The 18,286-nt window shown below is 40.2% G+C and overlaps 2 protein-coding genes across 11 annotated transcripts; one reads left to right on the plus strand and one right to left on the minus strand.

Moving 5' to 3' along the window:
• TMEM126A (transmembrane protein 126A) lies at positions 1–8,877 on the plus strand. The gene is made up of 5 exons (XM_062196811.1): positions 1–131; positions 2,864–2,963; positions 6,212–6,405; positions 7,091–7,205; positions 8,508–8,877. The coding sequence occupies exons 2-5, from the start codon at positions 2,872–2,874 to the stop codon at positions 8,698–8,700; spliced, it is 594 nt and encodes a 197-aa protein (XP_062052795.1). The 5' UTR covers positions 1–131; positions 2,864–2,871; the 3' UTR covers positions 8,701–8,877.
• Positions 8,878–10,310: 1,433 nt separating this feature from the next.
• On the minus strand, positions 10,311–17,905 carry CREBZF (CREB/ATF bZIP transcription factor). 10 transcript variants are annotated; one of them, XM_062196808.1, is made up of 4 exons: positions 16,534–17,905; positions 16,246–16,323; positions 15,080–15,148; positions 13,316–14,463 (listed from the first exon to the last, which is right to left on the minus strand). In XM_062196808.1, the coding sequence occupies exons 1-2, from the start codon at positions 17,640–17,642 to the stop codon at positions 16,308–16,310; spliced, it is 1,125 nt and encodes a 374-aa protein (XP_062052792.1). In that variant the 5' UTR covers positions 17,643–17,905; the 3' UTR covers positions 13,316–14,463; positions 15,080–15,148; positions 16,246–16,307. The 10 variants fall into 10 exon arrangements, with proteins under 10 accessions (XP_062052785.1, XP_062052792.1, XP_062052791.1 ...); XM_062196807.1 differs by having other exon boundaries at positions 15,902–16,323; XM_062196801.1 differs by adding an exon at positions 10,311–13,309 and having other exon boundaries at positions 14,345–16,323.
• Positions 17,906–18,286: the final 381 nt, after the last annotated feature.

Below are 18,286 nucleotides of genomic sequence, written 5' to 3' on the forward strand. Positions count from 1 at the left end.
CTCCGCAAGGCGGCAGTCACGTGCTGGCTAAACATGGCTGCGTTGGAGAGTTGAGAAAAAGCTACAGTGCGAGCCTCCGCCGTGGCTGAGGAAGACCAGGGGCGGCACCGGCTGCAGAGAGCGAGCACAAGGTACTGGCAATCCGGGGAAATGAGCGAAGTAAATGTCCCGGGGTCAGCAGCGCGGTGCGGTGGCACGCTTGTCACTGGCAGCGCGGGAATGGGACCTGGGAGGAGGGGCGGCTGCCCCACAGTGCTTTTGGCCTAGAAAGACCTTATAGTTGAGCCAGGTCAACAGAAAGGGAAACAACGCTTGTGGTTAGATTTAATCTCAGGTTTACTGCCAAGTTGCACGGTGACCTTGGCCAAATTTAATTTTCACTTTACACATTGCCTATCTTTCCGCGCTCTCCTGCAAGTGATAGTCAATGCAAAAACCTTTTTGAAATGTTTGTAGTATTTAGAAGTGGCATGGTCCTTTGATAGGCATTTATTATTAATAACGGCGATATAAAGCCCATAGGTGTTGTCCGAAAGTTTGCTGACTCTGCTCTCGGGTATGCCTTTAAGTCAAAATTGCCAGTGTGTGTCTTCTACATCCTAAATAATAACAAATTCTTTTTCAAAGTGGTTGTTCCCACTCAGATACAATTTACACTTCCACCAGCAGCACACACTAGAGATGCAGCTACCATACATATCCTTCAGTGATTGAAATGGTCAGATTTTAGGTTTTGCTAACTTATGGATACCTATTGGTATCACATTCCCTGATTATAATGAAAGTGAACCCATTTTTAGGTTTAATGCCTGTTTGAGTTTCTGCTTTTTTATCTGGGTGTGCACAAATATATTAGGAGCCTTTAAAAAGTTCATGGAGGGGCAGGTGTTTGGTGTAGCAGTTAAGATTACATATGATGCCTACATCCCATATCAGAGTGCCTGTGTTTGAGTTCTGGATCTACTCCTTTTAACCTACTGCTAAGTTGCACTTAGGGAGGCAGAAATGATGGTTCAAGGACTTGGGTCCCTGCTACATACAGGGGAGCCCTGGGTTGAGTTCCCAGCTTCCTACTTCTGCCTGGCCAGTCCTGGTTGTTTCAGGCATCTGGGGAGTGAACCAGCAAATGGGAGATCTCTCTCTCTACCTTTCAAATTTCTAAAAAAAAATGTTAAGTTCATGGAATATACATATTATGAAAAAACTAAGCATGGATTTGAAATTTTTTTGCACCAAAATAAACTTGTACTCACTTATTACAACATATCTGAATAGGATCTAGTTTGAGACACCAAGAAGAGTAAACATTAGTTTGAAAACAGACCCTGTCACAGCAAAATGAATTCTGCTAGAATTGAAGTAAAAACAAAGATCAATGATGAGATCATTGGTGCTTTATGAAAAGTTTATGAGTTTATGAGAAAAAGAGAAAAATAAAGAAATCAGCAGTTTGCAGATGGACAGAATACATTTTAAGAAGATGATGTTGGAAATGAAGCCTGCCTTAGCAGACCATCCACACCAGTTTGCAGGGAAAAAGTTAACTGTGTTCATGGCTCTAATAATTAACAGTAGAAATAATAGACAATACCATACACAGCTCAACTGGTTTGGCTTACACATTTCTTACTGAAAACTTAAAATTGAGCAAACTTTTCTGCTTCACAAATGCCAAAACAGTTGTGTCCGGATCAGCTGCAGATAAGAGTAGTTTCAATAGAAATTTTAATATTTATTTGAAAGTCAGATTGCAGAGAAAGATCTTTCATCCATGGGTTCAATCCCTAAATGGCTAGAATGGCCAGGGCTGGACCAGGTAGAAGCCAGGAGCTTCACCTGAGTCTTCCATGTGGGTGGTAGGGGCCCAGGCATTTGGACCATCCTCCACTTCTCTCCCAGGGGCATTAGCAGAGCACTGGATCGGAAGCAGAGTAGCCAGGACTTGAACTGGTGCCCATGTGGGATGCTGGTGTCTCAGGCGGTGTCTTAACCTGCTAAACAACAACACTGACCCCTCAATGGAAATTTTAACAAGGCAGATCAAGATCCTGAAGCATCTTATTAATTCTGAAGAATTGTAACTGGAGGTTAAATACGGCTTTATCAATCTGACCCTGAAGATGAAGCACAATCATAGAATGATAACCTAGAGGTAGAAGTAGTCCAGTCAAAGCAGAAGTGTACTGCTGAAGAGCAAAGCATTTGGCAACAGCTTTTGTAAATGCTCAAAGCATTTAGATTGTTGATTTTTCTGGAGGGTCAATGAATAATAATGTTTTCTTATTATGAGTGGGTTTTTTTGGTTTTTGTTGAGAAAGGAATCCAACGCTTTAGTAAAAAAACACCTGGGAGAGCTTCACCAGAGACTCTCCACACAACAATGCTCCTACTCATTCCTCTCATCAAACACAGGGGCAATTTCACAAGTGTTTCAATAGGAAATAATTAGGCATTTACTTTACAATCCTAATTTGTCTCCATTTGTTTTTTTAATCTCAAAAAAAAAAAATCTCCAAAGGATTTTTTATGTTTCTTCAGTTAATATGAAACAATGAATTGACACTGTTAAGTTCCCAGGACCATCAGTTTTCAGGGATAGACTAAATGGCTGGTATATTTCCTATAAGCTTAATATGTTGTTTCTCATGTTCTGGCTTCTGTTTCACTTTTTTGGTTTTGCAGGGTGGGGGAGGACTTTTGTTTTGCTTTATGATGTGGCATATATGCATTGGCTTTACAGTTAAACACTTAGTGTACAGTTCTTTTCCAATTAAATATGGTCAAGTAGAAGACTTTCTGAATTTTGTTTCCTTGTTTTTCTATAAACATTATTGCAAAAAATAATATTTTCATGTTTTTTTAGGGCTCAAGATGGGAAGTCATGAACCAGATACTGTCAAAGAAAATGTAACAATTTTGGAGATCATAACCAGAAAAATTAACCAACTTCCAGAACCAGAAAGGTAGCATCACTTTTTAATCTAAAAATATATTTTACTGGATGGATTTTCATCACTAAATAGTTATTTCAATTTTATCTGGTTTAAGGATAGTAAGTCAGAAGGAAACTAAGCCCTTTCCTTGCCTTGATGAGAAGACCAAGGCCCAGACTGATTAGCCATTTTGTTTAACATCACATAGCTACTTGTAGAGTCAGTTGAAAATAGGAAACATCTGAGGAGACAATTAGGGGGATGTATCTAATTGTATGATGATTCAGTTTTTCATTGTAAACATTTATGTATATATTTAAATAGCAAAACTATAAAATAGCTTTTTGTTATTTCTCTAAATTCATTTGTCAGTGTGCTTACCAGCCTAAAAATAGTACCATGAACCATACACAACTAGTTAGGGAATGTCAGAGAAATGGGATCATGGCTAAAGGTCCTTGAGGACAATATTGGGGGGGGGGGGGGTGGGTGCAGAGCTGTGGCAGTGGATAAAGCCACTGCCTGTGGCGCCAGCACCCTTTATGGGTACTGGTTCAATTCCCAGCTGCTCCACTTCTGATCCAGCTCTCAGCTAATGTGCCTGGGAAAGCAGCAGATGATGGCCCAAGTACCTGGGCCCATGCACCCATGTGGGAGACCCAGAAGCTGCTCCTGGCTTCTGGCTTCCAATTGGCCCAGCTCCAGCCATTGAAGCTATTTAGGGAGTGAACCAGCATGTGGAAGCTCGCTCTCTCTCTCTCTCTGATTTTCAAATAAATAAACCACTGGAAAATTATAAAAGGGCAATATAGGGAACACACTGATATTTGAAGATAACACAGGCAACTACAGTGCACTTCCCAAAATATTCTTAGACCTTTTTGGCTGTCAAGCAGGTCTGACTAGGTTACATTTAAACTGAAAATCAGGCCGGCGCCGCGGCTCACTAGGCTAATCCTCCGCCTAGCGGCGCCGGCACACCGGGTTCTAGTCCCGGTCGGGGCACTGATCCTGTCCCGGTTGCCCCTCTTCCAGGCCAGCTCTCTGCTGTGGCCAGGGAGTGCAGTGGAGGATGGCCCAAGCCCTTGGGCCCTGCACCCGCATGGGAGACCAGGATAAACACCTGGCTCCTGCCATCGGATCAGCGCGGTGCGCCGGCCGCAGTGCGTTACCGCAACGGCCATTGGAGGGTGAACCAACGGCAAAAGGAAGACCTTTCTCTCTGTCTCTCTCTCACTGTCCACTCTGTCAAAAAAAAAAAAAAGAAAAAAGAAAATCAGATGGGAACAGTGTTGTAGCATAATAGATAAAGCCGCCATCCCATATGGGCACTGATGTGTGTGTGTCCCAGCTGCTCCACTTCCAATCCAGCTTTCTGCTAACGGCCCACAAAAAGCAGTGTAGCATGGATCAAGTGCCTGGGCCCCTGTCACTCACTCAAGAGACTGGGATGAAGCTCCTGGGTTTGCTTCAGCCCTGGCCATTGCAGCCACTTGGGGACTGAACCAGAAGATAGAAGAGCATGCTCACTACCCACCTCCCTTGCCCCTGGGAACACTTTCAAATAAATAAATAAATCTTTGGGGGGGAAAAATAAAGACAGTTTGGAGAAGTGAGAGGGATGGTATCAGGTAGAGGGAATAGCATTGCCTAGGCTACAGGACAGTAATTAGTTTGTCATATTTGAAGAACCAATGTTACTGAAGTAAAAGGGAAGAGGGTATAAGGAACAGGAAGAATTTTAAGCAGGAGAAAAATGTGATCCAGCTAACATTTCTCAACAATATTCCAGTTGGTTTTTGGACAATGAATATGCTAGCACAGAAAGGAAATAAGAACACCAGCTGGAATAGTGATCCTTGTAAGTGCAGACATAGGATGGAGAAAGCTGAACTGAAAAGAGAATGGATTTAAAATACATTTTGGAGTTAAAATTTTTAGGAATGAAAACTGCACAATTTTAGTCTTGGTACCACTTACTTTTCCAATAAGGAGAACCTATAAACTTTTAGCAGTAATAAGAACTCGATTTCAAAAGTTCTATGTCCCCATGCCCTCTTCTCCCCTTTTAGTTGTTTTCCTGAGATAAAAATAGACAACCTTTTAAAGTAAAAAAAGGGCCTGTGTTCACATTTCTAGACCAGAAAGAGGGAAAGGCAGGCAGTCAGATTGATAAAAGGAATAGAATAGATATTAGAAGCTCTGAAGAAAGCAAGCTATGTCACAGGACCTTTACCAAATTAGAAAGACAAGCATAGGTGAGCAAGCTGCAACTGCAAAGATTTAATTTAGAGGTAATAAATTGTTTTTAAACACTGGCATTTGAACAAGGAAGATGACAGTGTCTTGTTATTTTTGTCCTATCCCTAATTTTCCTCTTTATTTCATTTGTTTGAAATCTCATCCCTTCTTGCATTATCAAATATCTTTACTTTTAATTTTCCTAAGTGTATGAAGTATTTTTGATAACTTTCCTGATCTATAGAATTTCATGTATCATATATTTAACTGCCATTTATTATATATTTGGTCTTACATTTCGTGTGTCTAGTTATTTCCTACATATGTCTTACCAAAAAGTCATGAGTTTCTAGGTGTGTGGGAAATTCTTTTTTGGAAAATTGGCAAGGGACTGCTAGATAATAAGAACTTCGTGCTACCTGCATTATTAACTAAAAAACTTTTTACCCATAGGAAATTTTTTTTTTTTTTTGACAGGCAGAGTGGATAGTGAGAGAGAGAGAGAGAGAGAGAGAGACAGAGAGAAAGGTCTTCCTTTGCCATTGGTTCACCCTCCAATGGCCGCTGCGGCCGGCGCATCTCGCTGATCCGATGGCAGGAGCCAGTTGCTTCTCCTGGTCTCCCATGCGGGTGCAGGGCCCAAGCACTTGGGCCATCCTCCACTGCACTCCCTGGCCACAGCAGAGAGCTGGCCTGGAAGTGGGGCAACTGGGACAGAATCCGGCACCCCGACCGGGACTAGAACCCGGTGTGCCGGTGCCGTAAGGCGGAGGATTAGCCTGTTGAGCCATGGTGCCGGCCCTGGAGGGAAATTTCTATACCAATATCCTTTGCAAACTAACAAAATCTAAATGTTGACTAATTCAAAAGCCTTTTAGAATAAAAATCTGTGTGTAAAACATGATTGATAAATGTTGTATCCAGTTATTCCCAAAGTCCTGGGAAGTTCTGTAACATATGACAGAAATTAGAGTTCATACATACAGTAGAGCCAAAAAAAAAAAAAAAAAAAAGCTGTTTTCTTCTCACCTTCTCAGGAATCTACTTGAACATGGATCAACATATGTTGGAATTAACGCTGCTCTCTGTGGCCTAATAGCAAACAGTCTTTTTCGGCGCGTCTTGAATGTGACACATGCTCGTATAGCTGCTGGCTTACCAATGGCAGTGATCCCATTTTTGACAGCACATATATCTTACAAAGGTTTTGTGAGTTTTCCTTTGAGTACAGGTAAATTCTGTTTCATTGTCACCAGTTTACCTTGGTATATGTTATTTGCTACTTTAATACTTTCTTATGTAACAAATCTCTTAAAGTACTACCTGTATGTGTATTTATCAAATAAGTGGGATATAATTTCCTTTTGAAAATTTACCATGTATACTAAATACTGAGTATAATCATGAAAAATCTTTTAATGATTTCATAGAAATATTACCATGAGGACTTAAAGAGCAGATGGTCCAGTTTTTCTGTTAAGTGCTACTCTAAATTTATTTAAATTGAGCATTTTGTTTGAATTCCCGTGACCAATGTGAAAAGAATTTTTATGGTTCAAGGATACCTTATGCCCAGTGAACTTGCAACATTGAGTGAAAATATCAGCTCAGGTCCGTTGATTCAAAAGTGCAGAAAGTTAGCAACAGCTCAAACCTTGAGATGATTAGATGCAAATTCAGAATAAATTACAGAATGTTCTTTCCTGAGATGGTTTTATTAGTCATTCCTGGTGATTTTAGGTTACTCATACATGTAATTCTGTCTTTTAACATGCCTTACAGAATTCTACTTGCTGAATTATTGTCTGAAAATTAAATATCTGTGATACACTTAAGGGACACTGTTCATTCTTTAAAATCATGTTTGCTTGACTATCAGAACCTTTACTTCCAGAACTAATTAATGCGTCTCCTAGGTGAACTGAATTGTGAAACCTGTACCGTAACACGGAGTGGACTGGTTGGTCTTGTTTTTGGTGGTCTGTACCCTGTTTTTTTGGCCATACCTGTGAATGGTGGCCTAGCAGCCAGGTGAGTAGGAGTCTTCATTTTCTCATAATCATTGAAAAACTCACAACTTAAAAACAGCAAATTTTAGGTCAAAAAGAGCAATCCTTTTTGATTAGAAGTTACTAACATTTATGTTGTTCTTGTAAGTAATCAAATTTTACTTCTCAAAAATTTGAACACAGTTCTAGAACTTTATCACACGGTGCCTTTTGGTGTATAGCTCAGGTTATTAACCTTAATTTGTGTGTTGAACGCCCACTACAAAATTGCAAAACACTATGCCTAGTAAGATAGCTATCTACCTTGTTTTCTTAGATGAATTTGAGTACTTGAACTGAAAAATAATTCTGTCAAAAAATGGCTGTAAGTTTACTACTCCAAAATAATTCTGGTTATTCTCTGTTGAACTCTTGCATCAGCATTCTATTTTATGAGATACCCTGGAGGTAAACCAAAGGAGCAAAAGAAAATCTACGGACTGAGTGGACATTTGGTGCAGTGGTTAAGACAGTGCTGGGGATGCCTGCATCCCATATTGGAATGCCTGGGTTTGAGTTCCAGATCCATTCCTAATTCCAACTTGTGTGTACCTTGAGAGGCAGCAAGTGATGGCTCAAGTACTTGGGTCACTAATACCCATGTGGGAGACCTGGATTAAGTTCCCAGCTCCCAGTTTTGGACTGGTCCAGCCCTGCCTATTTTGAGCATTTGGGCAGTGAACCAGCAGACCTCTGTCTCTTGCCTTTCAAATAAATTTTTAAAAATTTTTTCATAAAATTTTTTAAAAGTTTTAAAAAAAAGATAGTTTTGGCCGGCGCCGCAGCTCACTAGGCTAATCCTCCACCTTGCGGCGCCGGCACACCGGGTTCTAGTCCCGGTCGGGGCACCGATCCTGTCCCGGTTGCCCCTCTTCCAGGCCAGCTCTCTGCTGTGGCCCGGGAGTGCAGTGGAGGATGGCCCAAGTCCTTGGGCCCTGCACCCTATGGGAGACCAGGAGAAGCACCTGGCTCCTGCCATCGGAACAGCGCGGTGCGCCGGCCGCAGCGTGCTACCGTGGCGGCCATTGGAGGGTGAAGCAACGGCAAAAGGAAGACCTTTCTCTCTGTCTCTCTCTCTCACTATCCACTCTGCCTGTCAAAAAAAAAAAAAACAAAAAACAAAAAACAAAAAAAAGATAGTTTTTAGGGTTAATAGGTCCTGAGAATAGCTTTATCTTAATCTGTATCTAGTTTTATCTTAAGACTTTTAGTATTAATGTGTTATACGTAGATTTGCCACTTAATGCAATATCTTTTCTAGTGAAATATCTCAATATTTTCACAGGTATCAATCAGCCCTCCTGCCAGAGAAAGGAAACATCTTAACTTACTGGATTAGAATTTCAAAACCTGTCTTTAGAAAAATGGTATTTCCCATTTTGCTCCAGACTGTGTTTGCAGCATACCTTGGGTCTAGACAATATAAACTACTTATAAAGGCCCTTCAGTTACCTGAACCTGGCTTAAAATTTCATTGATTTTAAGCAAATATATGTACAAAAATAAAATGGTAAAAATAACCTATACCTAGATTATGAATACATGTAACTGTCATTTATCATGTGAAGTACAATTTTGGAACTTAACGAAAGATTACACAAAGCAACAAAAGGCTGAATGAACTCCAATAAAGGCTATCAACTTAAAGAGCATAACTTATCTAGTTTGCCCATATTTGTCTCTTGCACATTGTTCACTCCACTCTTTAACATTAGACACAAAATTTGAAAAAGTAACCGTATGGTAATTTCACTGAAGACTCATAAAGCCAAACAGGAATGCATACACACACACACACACACACTACACACATTGCAAAAGTTACTTATACTTCATTTTCTCAACTGAAAGTGTCCCCATAGGTAATATTAATCTTTAGAGCATATTTAGCAATCTTAAAAAAAGGAGCAATCCCAATCTATATCCTTGGAAAGTTGTATTTCTAGAAAATTTAAGCAGTGTATATTTCATGCATCTATGTATTGTGGGATGGCTTCAGAATTAAAACATGAGCCTCTGGGGCAAGTACTGTGGTACAACAGATTATGCCACTGCTTGTGACACCCAAATCCCATATCCAAGTGCCAACCTTCGTCAGGCTGCTCTACTGTTGATCCAGCTCCCCGCAAATATGCCTGAAGAGGCAGTGGAAGATGGTCCAAGTACTTGGGCCCCTGCCCCTCATGTAGGAGATCAAGATGAACTTTCTGGCTGTTGGCTTTGGCCCAGCCTCGACCTAGCTTTTTTACCCATATGGGAGAGAGCAAGGGATAAAAGATCTCCGTCTCTCCTTCTCTGCCTTTCAAATAAACAATTTTTTTTAAGTGGAACCTCTTCAAAGTACAGGACTGAGTAAATTAGTTTCTCTGGCCCTTAATTTACTCATCATTAATTTTGCTCAGGGTTGATGCTACATGAACTATTACAGATAAACTGCCTAACATAACTCTTGATATATCAGGCAATCAATCACATTTTTCCTATCCTGTTGGTTCTGCTTCCTGAAATATCCTGATTCAATTCCTGAGATCACTTAAATTTTGAAGTGTTACTCTTCTAAGACTTCTCATCCTAGTTCTTTAAACTCTTTTTTATGACAGCATCTGAATCAGCATTGTCCAACAGAACTTTCTGTGATGATGGAAATGTTTTACTTACACACTGCCATATGTTGAATGCTTGAAAAGCAGCTTTAGCCAGATGACTTTTAAGTTTTAATCAATTAAAAAAATTTTAGCCACATGTATATTAGCAGCTACCTTAATAGACAATACAGGTCTAGACCAGCACTTTCACATAAAGGAGAGCAATCACTAATGTACCAAGCAAACAGATCATATATATTCATGAGCATCTTAAATATTCCTTCCAAATATAGTGATTTATCTGTGTGAAACAATCCCATGCTACTAAAAATATATAAAAATGCATTTGAAAAAGGAAGCTTTGTGAATCAAACGGGTTTTTCAGCCTCTGCTTAAAGAAAATAAGGCAATGTAGCCAAAGATTTAAAATTCTAGTGAAATTAACTAAATATTTTTAATTTTTTAGAAAACAAAGGTGGTCTCTCAACAACCTTATAAAATGTACTCTCTATTAAGATAGGAAATGATCTTCAGTTTAAGGCAAAAGAATCTATATGCACAGGAGATTAAAAGAAAGTATACTGTGGATATTGCAAGGGCTAGAGTTACAAATGAGTTTTTTCAATCTTGATTCTTTCCTGGATTTCCCAAGTTTTTTGAAAATTTTGCAACTTAAGGGAAGAGAAGAAAACATCTGAGGGGGCTTCCAGAAGTTCCTGGAAACTAAGCACTACGGTTTAATTCCATTTTTCACAATTTTTTTTGAAGCCTCCTCATATATATAAAACTTAAAAGATATGGTAGGGGGGAACCCTCCTTATTTTCAAGCAGAAATATCAAGCCCTCCAATCCAAATTTACCGGCACTGTCACTCATATTCAAAGCAGTTTCCCTTATCACTGAAAACAGTAATGAATTCCTAATTTCAAATCCAAATTAATAGACTCCTTAAGAATACAAAATAGTACAATCAAAACAATTCAAAACCCACTGATATTGTTGTTTAATACTTGAGTACAAAATGTTTTCCTAATATCTTAAATATTCCCAGAATATTTACTTCTTCACATAATACTATCTATAAATAGGCTGAAGAGTTTCTAACAGTTTCTGTAATCAAAAAGTCACATCTGTCCTCTGTACATACTTCTTGAATCATCTTTTCCAATTAGCAGAAATAGGTGACATAAGCAATAAATTATGCTAAGTCTGCTACTTCAACTCTAACTAAAGTTTTTGGTCTGTGGGCAGGTCTATGATTTGAACTTTCTGTAATCTACATTATGATTCAGAGATAAGACCTAAAGAACACTACCTCAATCAGTAAGGAAAGTAAGTTTTTGATATTTCAGTCCAAACACAGTAGACAACCTACTAAAAATCTGTCCTACAACTCACTTTGTAGTTAATTTGACTTAAAAAAAAAAAAAAATGGGAGGTGGGGGAGGGCTCATACTTAAGATATCAGTCTACTTTTTAAACTCCAAATTATAGTACACTAAGAGCCAGAGGGTTCTAGGACATTAACATCAGTGGATATACAGGGAAGATACAGAATCTGGAGGTACATTCTAAAGTTGCTGGACTCCTAATAAAATTCATATCACTACATAAACAGAACTACACAATATACAAAACTACTGACTAGATTTTTAAGTTCATTCATTGTGAAAACTGAGCTAAGTATTTTCAACAACAGAAAGTATAGGGTAACAGAGGGACATCTGGCCTAGCAGTTAATGTGCCTGTGCCCCCATCAAAGTGTCTGGATTTATTTGATGCCTGGCTGTGGCTCCTGATTCCAATTTCCTGGCATTGTAAACCTTGGAAAGTATCAGTGATGGCTCAAGTATTTGGGTCCTGGGTCCCTGCCACTGACATGGGAGACCTGGATTGAGTTCCTGACTCCTGCCTTCACCTCTGGCCCAGTCTTGGCCATTGCAGGCATATGAGGGAGTAAACCAGCTGATAGATGGGAGCTCTCCTGTCTCTCGATGGTCAAACAAAGCACTCTGCATGATTTTAAAGGAAGCGCTTTGATCCCTAGCTTACATGGTAATTAAAGGAGAAAAATAGCAAAAATATTCTGGGGGAAAAAATATTAAAACATTTTACTAACCAACTTTCATCAATCATCAGATTATTTAGCTGAAAAACCTGACTAAAATTGGTGTGGCCCTTAACTACACCTTCAAAATCCTGAATTAGGCAATCACATATTAAAAAGATAATTACTCATCAACATTGGTAATCAAAATAGTAGTCATAGTCAACAAACAGTGTTAGTACTTAAACTTGGTTGTGCAATTACAACCAGCTAGACTGTAACAGCATTAACCACAAACATGTAAATAGCCAGCAGGAAGGCTCTTTGCTGCCTGGCTTCACAGGCACTGAATACATGAGTGGATTTAGAAAGATCTGAATGCCAAATAAAAACCAACTATACAATCATTATAAATAAGAGCCTATCTCCTATCCCCTCCCTCGTCTATATCTGCACTCTTCCCAACTGAATCAGTAAGATAAAATGACAGTCTAGACCAGGTGAAATACGTTAACACAATCCAATGAAAATGAAATAAAACAATCCAGAGTTTTGAGTGTTTTTTTACACTTGTAATAAACTGGAAAAAGTATTTCAATTAAGTAAACAACCATATGCCACGAAAAAAGAAACTCGCATCATCCAGAATACTAAAGCCCTTACATAACTCTAGATAAATTTTAATAAACAGTAGAAACTAGTATACCATTCATTAGAAACCGCAAAATATTTTTTTTAAGAAAAGTATCAAGTACTCAAAGAAAGCTCAAGAAGCCAAAATCTCAGAATCCACACATCCTGGTATTACCTAATTTTCAATTAACTACCCAGACATTTAATCATCATCAACTTTTTGAGATTACAGACAATTCAATGCATCTATTTTAAAAGACTATGAAGGACTTTACATTAACCTTTATATTCTACTCAGCAAGGTGTCTGTACTCCAAATAAGCTCTCATGTTCCAGGAAAGAAATACAAACTCATGATATGCCTTGTGATCACTGATGGCCTGTTTATGTAATTCTAGTCCACTAAATATAATACATAGAATATGCTCTTGATTATGTAAAGAAACTAGTATTTCTTGATGAGATACTCTAATTCTCTTCTCCAATGGTTACAATTTTTTAAAGGTATGCAAAGAAGTGAGTATCACTCCCATGAAAGACAAAAAAAAAAGTCTAATTCTGTTCCAAAATTAACTTAGTCTCATGTCTCATGTATTTCTATTAAGTCTTTCAAGAATTCCAGAGAATCTTTTCATAGCTCCATTTCTGGAAAGTAAAATCAGTATAGAAGTAATTTGGGAACTTGAAAATGGCATTCTTTTTTTTTTTTTTCAGCAGATGCCAAATTTTTGACCGACATGGCTCCCACAATTACTTTGTTACCATCAGTCCAGTCAGTTAACAGGTTGTAGGAAAAGATTCGTTTTTGCAGACACTGCTAAGCTGTTTAAAGAGAAGAGAGAGAGATTAATTTAGTGATCACAAAATGCACAAATATTTAAAATATTTTGAACACTTTTGTTGGATTATATCAGAGGTGTGGCTACATTTTTTTTTTTAACAAACGTGGACTTTTTAGGTAAGTCTGGTCAAGGAAGTACAGAAATAGTAAGTCAAGATGATAGAAATGGTAGGTCAATATGTGTTAGTTCAATTAATGTATGAATTCCTGCCACCATCAGAAGACAAATATTAAAAAGCAGCTACTTTAGTCCAGTTCTGTATAATTTTACCATTGAGGCACAATTAGGGGAAAAAAAAACACCAAAAAGGTCCCCCAATACTAAATTGTTTTTAACCATTACAATAAATAAAGCCAAATCTGAAAATTTCAAAAGCAATCCACTTTATATTCCAGAAATCTCCTTTATCCAAATATTAATCATTCAAAACACAATTTTCTAAAAATAGTAAGACAACAGTTTCATATTAATCATAACTTTTAATTAACAAGTAGTGAATAGGACACTTTAAGATATTATTTACTACATACTGAAATAAACACATCTGTTGTAAATTCAAAAACTCAAACATTTACAGTAAAATGTGCTTACACATAAATTTATTTAAAGCCCCTGTTAAATAGGTCCTAAATACATGCAATTACCGTGTAAAAACAAGACCATGAGTTGATGTAAAAAATGACAAAATCACTAAGTCACCAAAACTAGAAAAAAAATAATGAAATGGAAACTAAGAAAAGACAGTTAATAAAACATAAGGAACCTAACAAAGCAGCTTTAAAAATAGGTCATACTAATCTTTCCATTTTCAAAAGTTCTTAATCAAGTAATTCCAAAACTGCCATTTATAAAATGACAATCTAAAAATCTACACTTAGAATTTCAAAACATCTCAATTCAGAAAGTTTTGACTACTGTTTCTTCCCAGCCCCAAACTTCAAATGCAGGAAAAGCACTGACATTAGGAAGAAAATATTCCAAGGGAATGATATAATTTTTAGAAAAACGAACTTACTGCTTCCAGAACCTTTTGATTAAGACCCACAGTCAGCATTAACAACAATCATTTTTCCTATTTTCATCCATTATTTTCCAATGTCATGTTAGAGATGAATAAATTCTTTGAGCCCATAACTGAAAGATCAACAAACCTGGTTTTATTATGACACCAATATTTTTGTCATTGGTACTGCACAAAATTATATACAAAGAAATATATACAAAATGTTCAAGTATTAGTTAAATTTCAATTCAAGGCTTCTGTTTCAAAAAGCTACATTTAACATATTTCATAAAGATAGCACAAATTAGTCATTTCAAATAATTTTCCAACTACTTTTGGTTTATATATATATATGTATATATATTATTCAGTAGGCACTAAAAATCCATGCAGCTGCATTGTGAGGGGCTTGCTCCTGCCCTTAGGTATAAGCAGGTTCATCACTCCAGGTTGTGAGTTTAGCTACTACCCATTCATGCTCAAGTGCAGTAGATGATTTTACAGAATATGCTGTGATGCACTGGAAACCAGAGACCAATTTAGGTCTCAAATCTAGCAACAAATCATTTACATTGTGCAAGAACAAGGATTCCATTTTCATAACCAAATAACAACAAAATAAAAACATTTCATAATATAACTTACATCTTTGGACTGCTGGAAAATACTTTTTAATTATGAACATTTTAAAAACAAAAGACAGCAGAAGCCCTGATATTACCTCTTTTTCCTCATTTCTTATACTACCTTTTAAAATAAAGCAGGAAATGTGGCCAGCAGCTGGTCCCGTCTCTTCTGCCCCAACAGCTGTATCCACTTTAGCACAAAGAAAAACAAGGATGCTAAATACGTATATACTTTATCAAACAGTGACGTTTCACAAAGAATTTAATACTTCTTACACCGAGAGACACCATAACTGAATTTATACAACTGGACAATACATAATGAAGTATTTCAAGGGAAGAATACGTCCCATCTTTGGAAAAGTAGCATCAACCATGACATTTAAGTGGCCAGAACCACTCAGTTTCAAAAATTACTTCTAAATAGGACAAATACTCTTGAAATATAAAGAGTAAGATTCTTTGTGAAGCCTCACTTTACATGTTTTCATTCACATTTCACAACCTTCAATATCTAATCATACATACATAAATTTAACCTAAAATTGTAATACAACATAAAATAAGTGTTTTCAACAATTTATTCATGATCAGTGATAGGGTAAATCACTGTGCTGGTCCTCAAGGAAACATTTCATTAACCATTCTTAGTCTTTCCCCAGTTAACTAAAACACAGGAAGGAATCTTATATGCATGTTAATTTCCAACTTCTCTAATGGAGAGATATTAAAATGTTCTTTTCAGTAGGCTGAATTTCTGCATCTTCTACTGAAAACCAAAAAGGCATTCTTGAATATTTAAAAGATTTCTGTCATCTCCAGCAAAATAACTATCACATATATGCATGCCCCAAATACTTATTTGTCAACCTCTGAAAAGTTGCATTAAAATTGGAATTCCAATTTGCACCTTGTACAACTCGGAACTTCCATTCAACTTCACCTGTTTCACTGTCTCCAAACTGTATCTCTATAAGCAGGTTTCAGTGTACAGTTGGAACCGATGTCATCCAAGGCCATGTCCACACTGGGGACAGAAGAGCTAGGTACACGCAAGTCTGAACAAGGGGACACATTAACAGCTATTTCAACCAGAAGAAGCATCTTAAATACATTATTGACCAGCACAAGTCTGTTTCCAGGGTGGACAGGGCCCAAATTAGATTCCCCTCCCACCTTCCAAAAAAGAAAAAACAAAAAGATCACACACACACAAATTGAGATGTTGCCCATTAAAGTAGACTAAGCAGCAGAGCATGAGCGTTACGTGAAGAGATGGATCCTTACCAGGTTGTGAGGCGGGAACGACTGTTCTGTAACCCCTACAACGGAGCCTGGCAGGAAGGAAATCACCTAAAAAAGAAACTGTCAGAGAGATTTAATAGTCACAGGTTATCATTAGGAGTTGGTTACAGTGTCACATTCATGCTTTTAGCTAAACACTTAAAGACTCAATATTACTTTTTTTCCTCCTCTGAAATGTGTCCAGTGAAGATGTCCCACTAAGGTGTTTTACATGGAGTAAGGGAGTTGAAAGGGGTAAACGCGGATAAAGAGCAGATTACTTGACCCTACATTTTAAGAGACGACGACGCCTTCCGAGCGCACGCCGAGCAGAACTCCACCGACACCTTATCCTTGTCCACATGAAGACACACTCCTCCCGCTGAGTCGTCCTCTTCCAGCACGTCCTGCTGCTGCTTTCCCACGGGCAACGCGTAGTCGTGGTCACCGGCGGGCGAGTCTCTGAAGAGCGAGGTGGTCAGCCGCAGTCCCACGCCGCTCAGCCGGCTCAGCAAGCGAGCCAGTCCAGTCTCGTTGGCCAAGACGGCCCGTAGGTAGCGACTCTCCTCCTGCAGTGCCTGCACGCGTTTGCTCAGCTCCCGATTCTCGGCCCGCAGCTCCTGGTTCTCGGCTGCCAGACCGCGGACTCGACTCTCCAGCCCCATCACGTACTCCTTCTTCTTCAGCCGATTTAGACGGGCAGCGGCCGCCGCCGCCTTCCGGGGACTCTTTGTCGCCGCCTGGTTGTTGTCGTTGCCGCTGCCGCCACCACTGCCGCCGCCGCCTCCGCCTCCCGGGGACTTTCTCCGCCTCTTTTCGCCGCCGCCACTGTCACTGCTGCTGCTGCAGCCTCCGATACCGTTTAACAGCCTCTGCAGTAGGTCGGAAAAGCGCTGCATCTCAGCGGCCGCGGCCTCGTCGTCGTCGTCCCCTCTCCAAAGGCCGCCGCTATCCGAGCCTCCGCCGGACGAGGAGAGAGGCCCAGGCGAGCTGAGCCCGGGCTCCAGGTGCCAGTCCGGCTGCCGAGGGTCCAGGAGATCCGCCAGTTCCAGCCCTGACAGAAAGTCCATGTCCTCGGTCTCTTCCCCGGGGACACTGGCAATCGCTTCTTCCTCCATCTCCTCGGGGGAGGGCGCGCGGACGGCCAGGCCGCCGCGGCTCCCCCGCCCGGCCTCCAGCTCGTCAGCGTCGCCGTGCGGCTGCTGGCGGCCGGGAGATCCGGCCGCCGCCGTCTCCTCCTCCGCTGCTGCCGCCGCTGCCGCCGCTGCCGCCGCTGCCGCCACCGCCGCCCGAGTCAGGTCCGGGGGCAGCGAGCAGGTCGCAGCCGGCGCCGGGCTCTCGCTGCGGGTGGGGGAGTCGCTGCCCGACGCTGCCAGCAGCTTGGTCAGGCTATGCCTCATGGGGCCCAGCGACGGGCCAGCGTAGGCCCCGGCCCCTCAGACTGGGCCTCGCGGGCCCCAAAGGCCCCAGGCCCCAGCGCGGGCAGCCGGGGCGCCGGGCGAAACGAAATGGAAGGTAAATTTCAGTCGCCTGCCGCCTGGCTTGGCTGGTGGACCCCCCGCACCGGGGCGGGGGGCAGGAATGGAAGATGGAAGCGGCGAGGCCCGGCGATGACTCGGCCGCGCCACCCAGACAACGGCCTGGACGGAAGTCGGTCCTCCTCCAACAACCCCTCCCACCGCCTTTCGCGCGCCACCAGGCAGTGATATCGCGAGAGTTCAGGGTGCTTTGGAGTAGCAGTAATTCTGGTATTTAGTGATGTCATAGTACAGCGGCAAAATAAATAAATAAAACCTAGATTTTCACCCCCAAATAAATGTTACCCGATGCCCAGACTCAAAACTTCAGCACTTTACAAGTAACATTTTCTTCTTATATGTAACTGTTCGTAAGCAACTATGTTGGTGCTGAATCATTCCCAAATTGCAGACAGAACGCCCCACCCTACATATTCGTTTCGTATCTCTAAAAATAGATTCTCTTTCGTAATCATAATGCAGGTAACAATTCCTGAGAAGAGTACCATTCATTTACTAGTATTATT

The sequence above is a fragment of the Lepus europaeus genome, chromosome 7, assembly GCF_033115175.1.
Source record: "Lepus europaeus isolate LE1 chromosome 7, mLepTim1.pri, whole genome shotgun sequence".
NCBI lineage: Eukaryota > Metazoa > Chordata > Mammalia > Lagomorpha > Leporidae > Lepus > Lepus europaeus.

Coding starts and splice junctions, on each gene's coding strand:
- CREBZF (XM_062196801.1), bottom strand. CDS start 17,642: ATGAGGCATAGCCTGACCAAGCTGCTGGCAGCGTCGGGCAGCGACTCC.
- TMEM126A (XM_062196811.1), top strand. CDS start 2,872: ATGGGAAGTCATGAACCAGATACTGTCAAAGAAAATGTAACAATTTTG. Junction 2,964..6,211: donor CAACTTCCAGAACCAGAAAG/GTAGCATCACTT, acceptor TCACCTTCTCAG/GAATCTACTTGAACATGGAT. Junction 7,206..8,507: donor AATGGTGGCCTAGCAGCCAG/GTGAGTAGGAGT, acceptor ATATTTTCACAG/GTATCAATCAGCCCTCCTGC.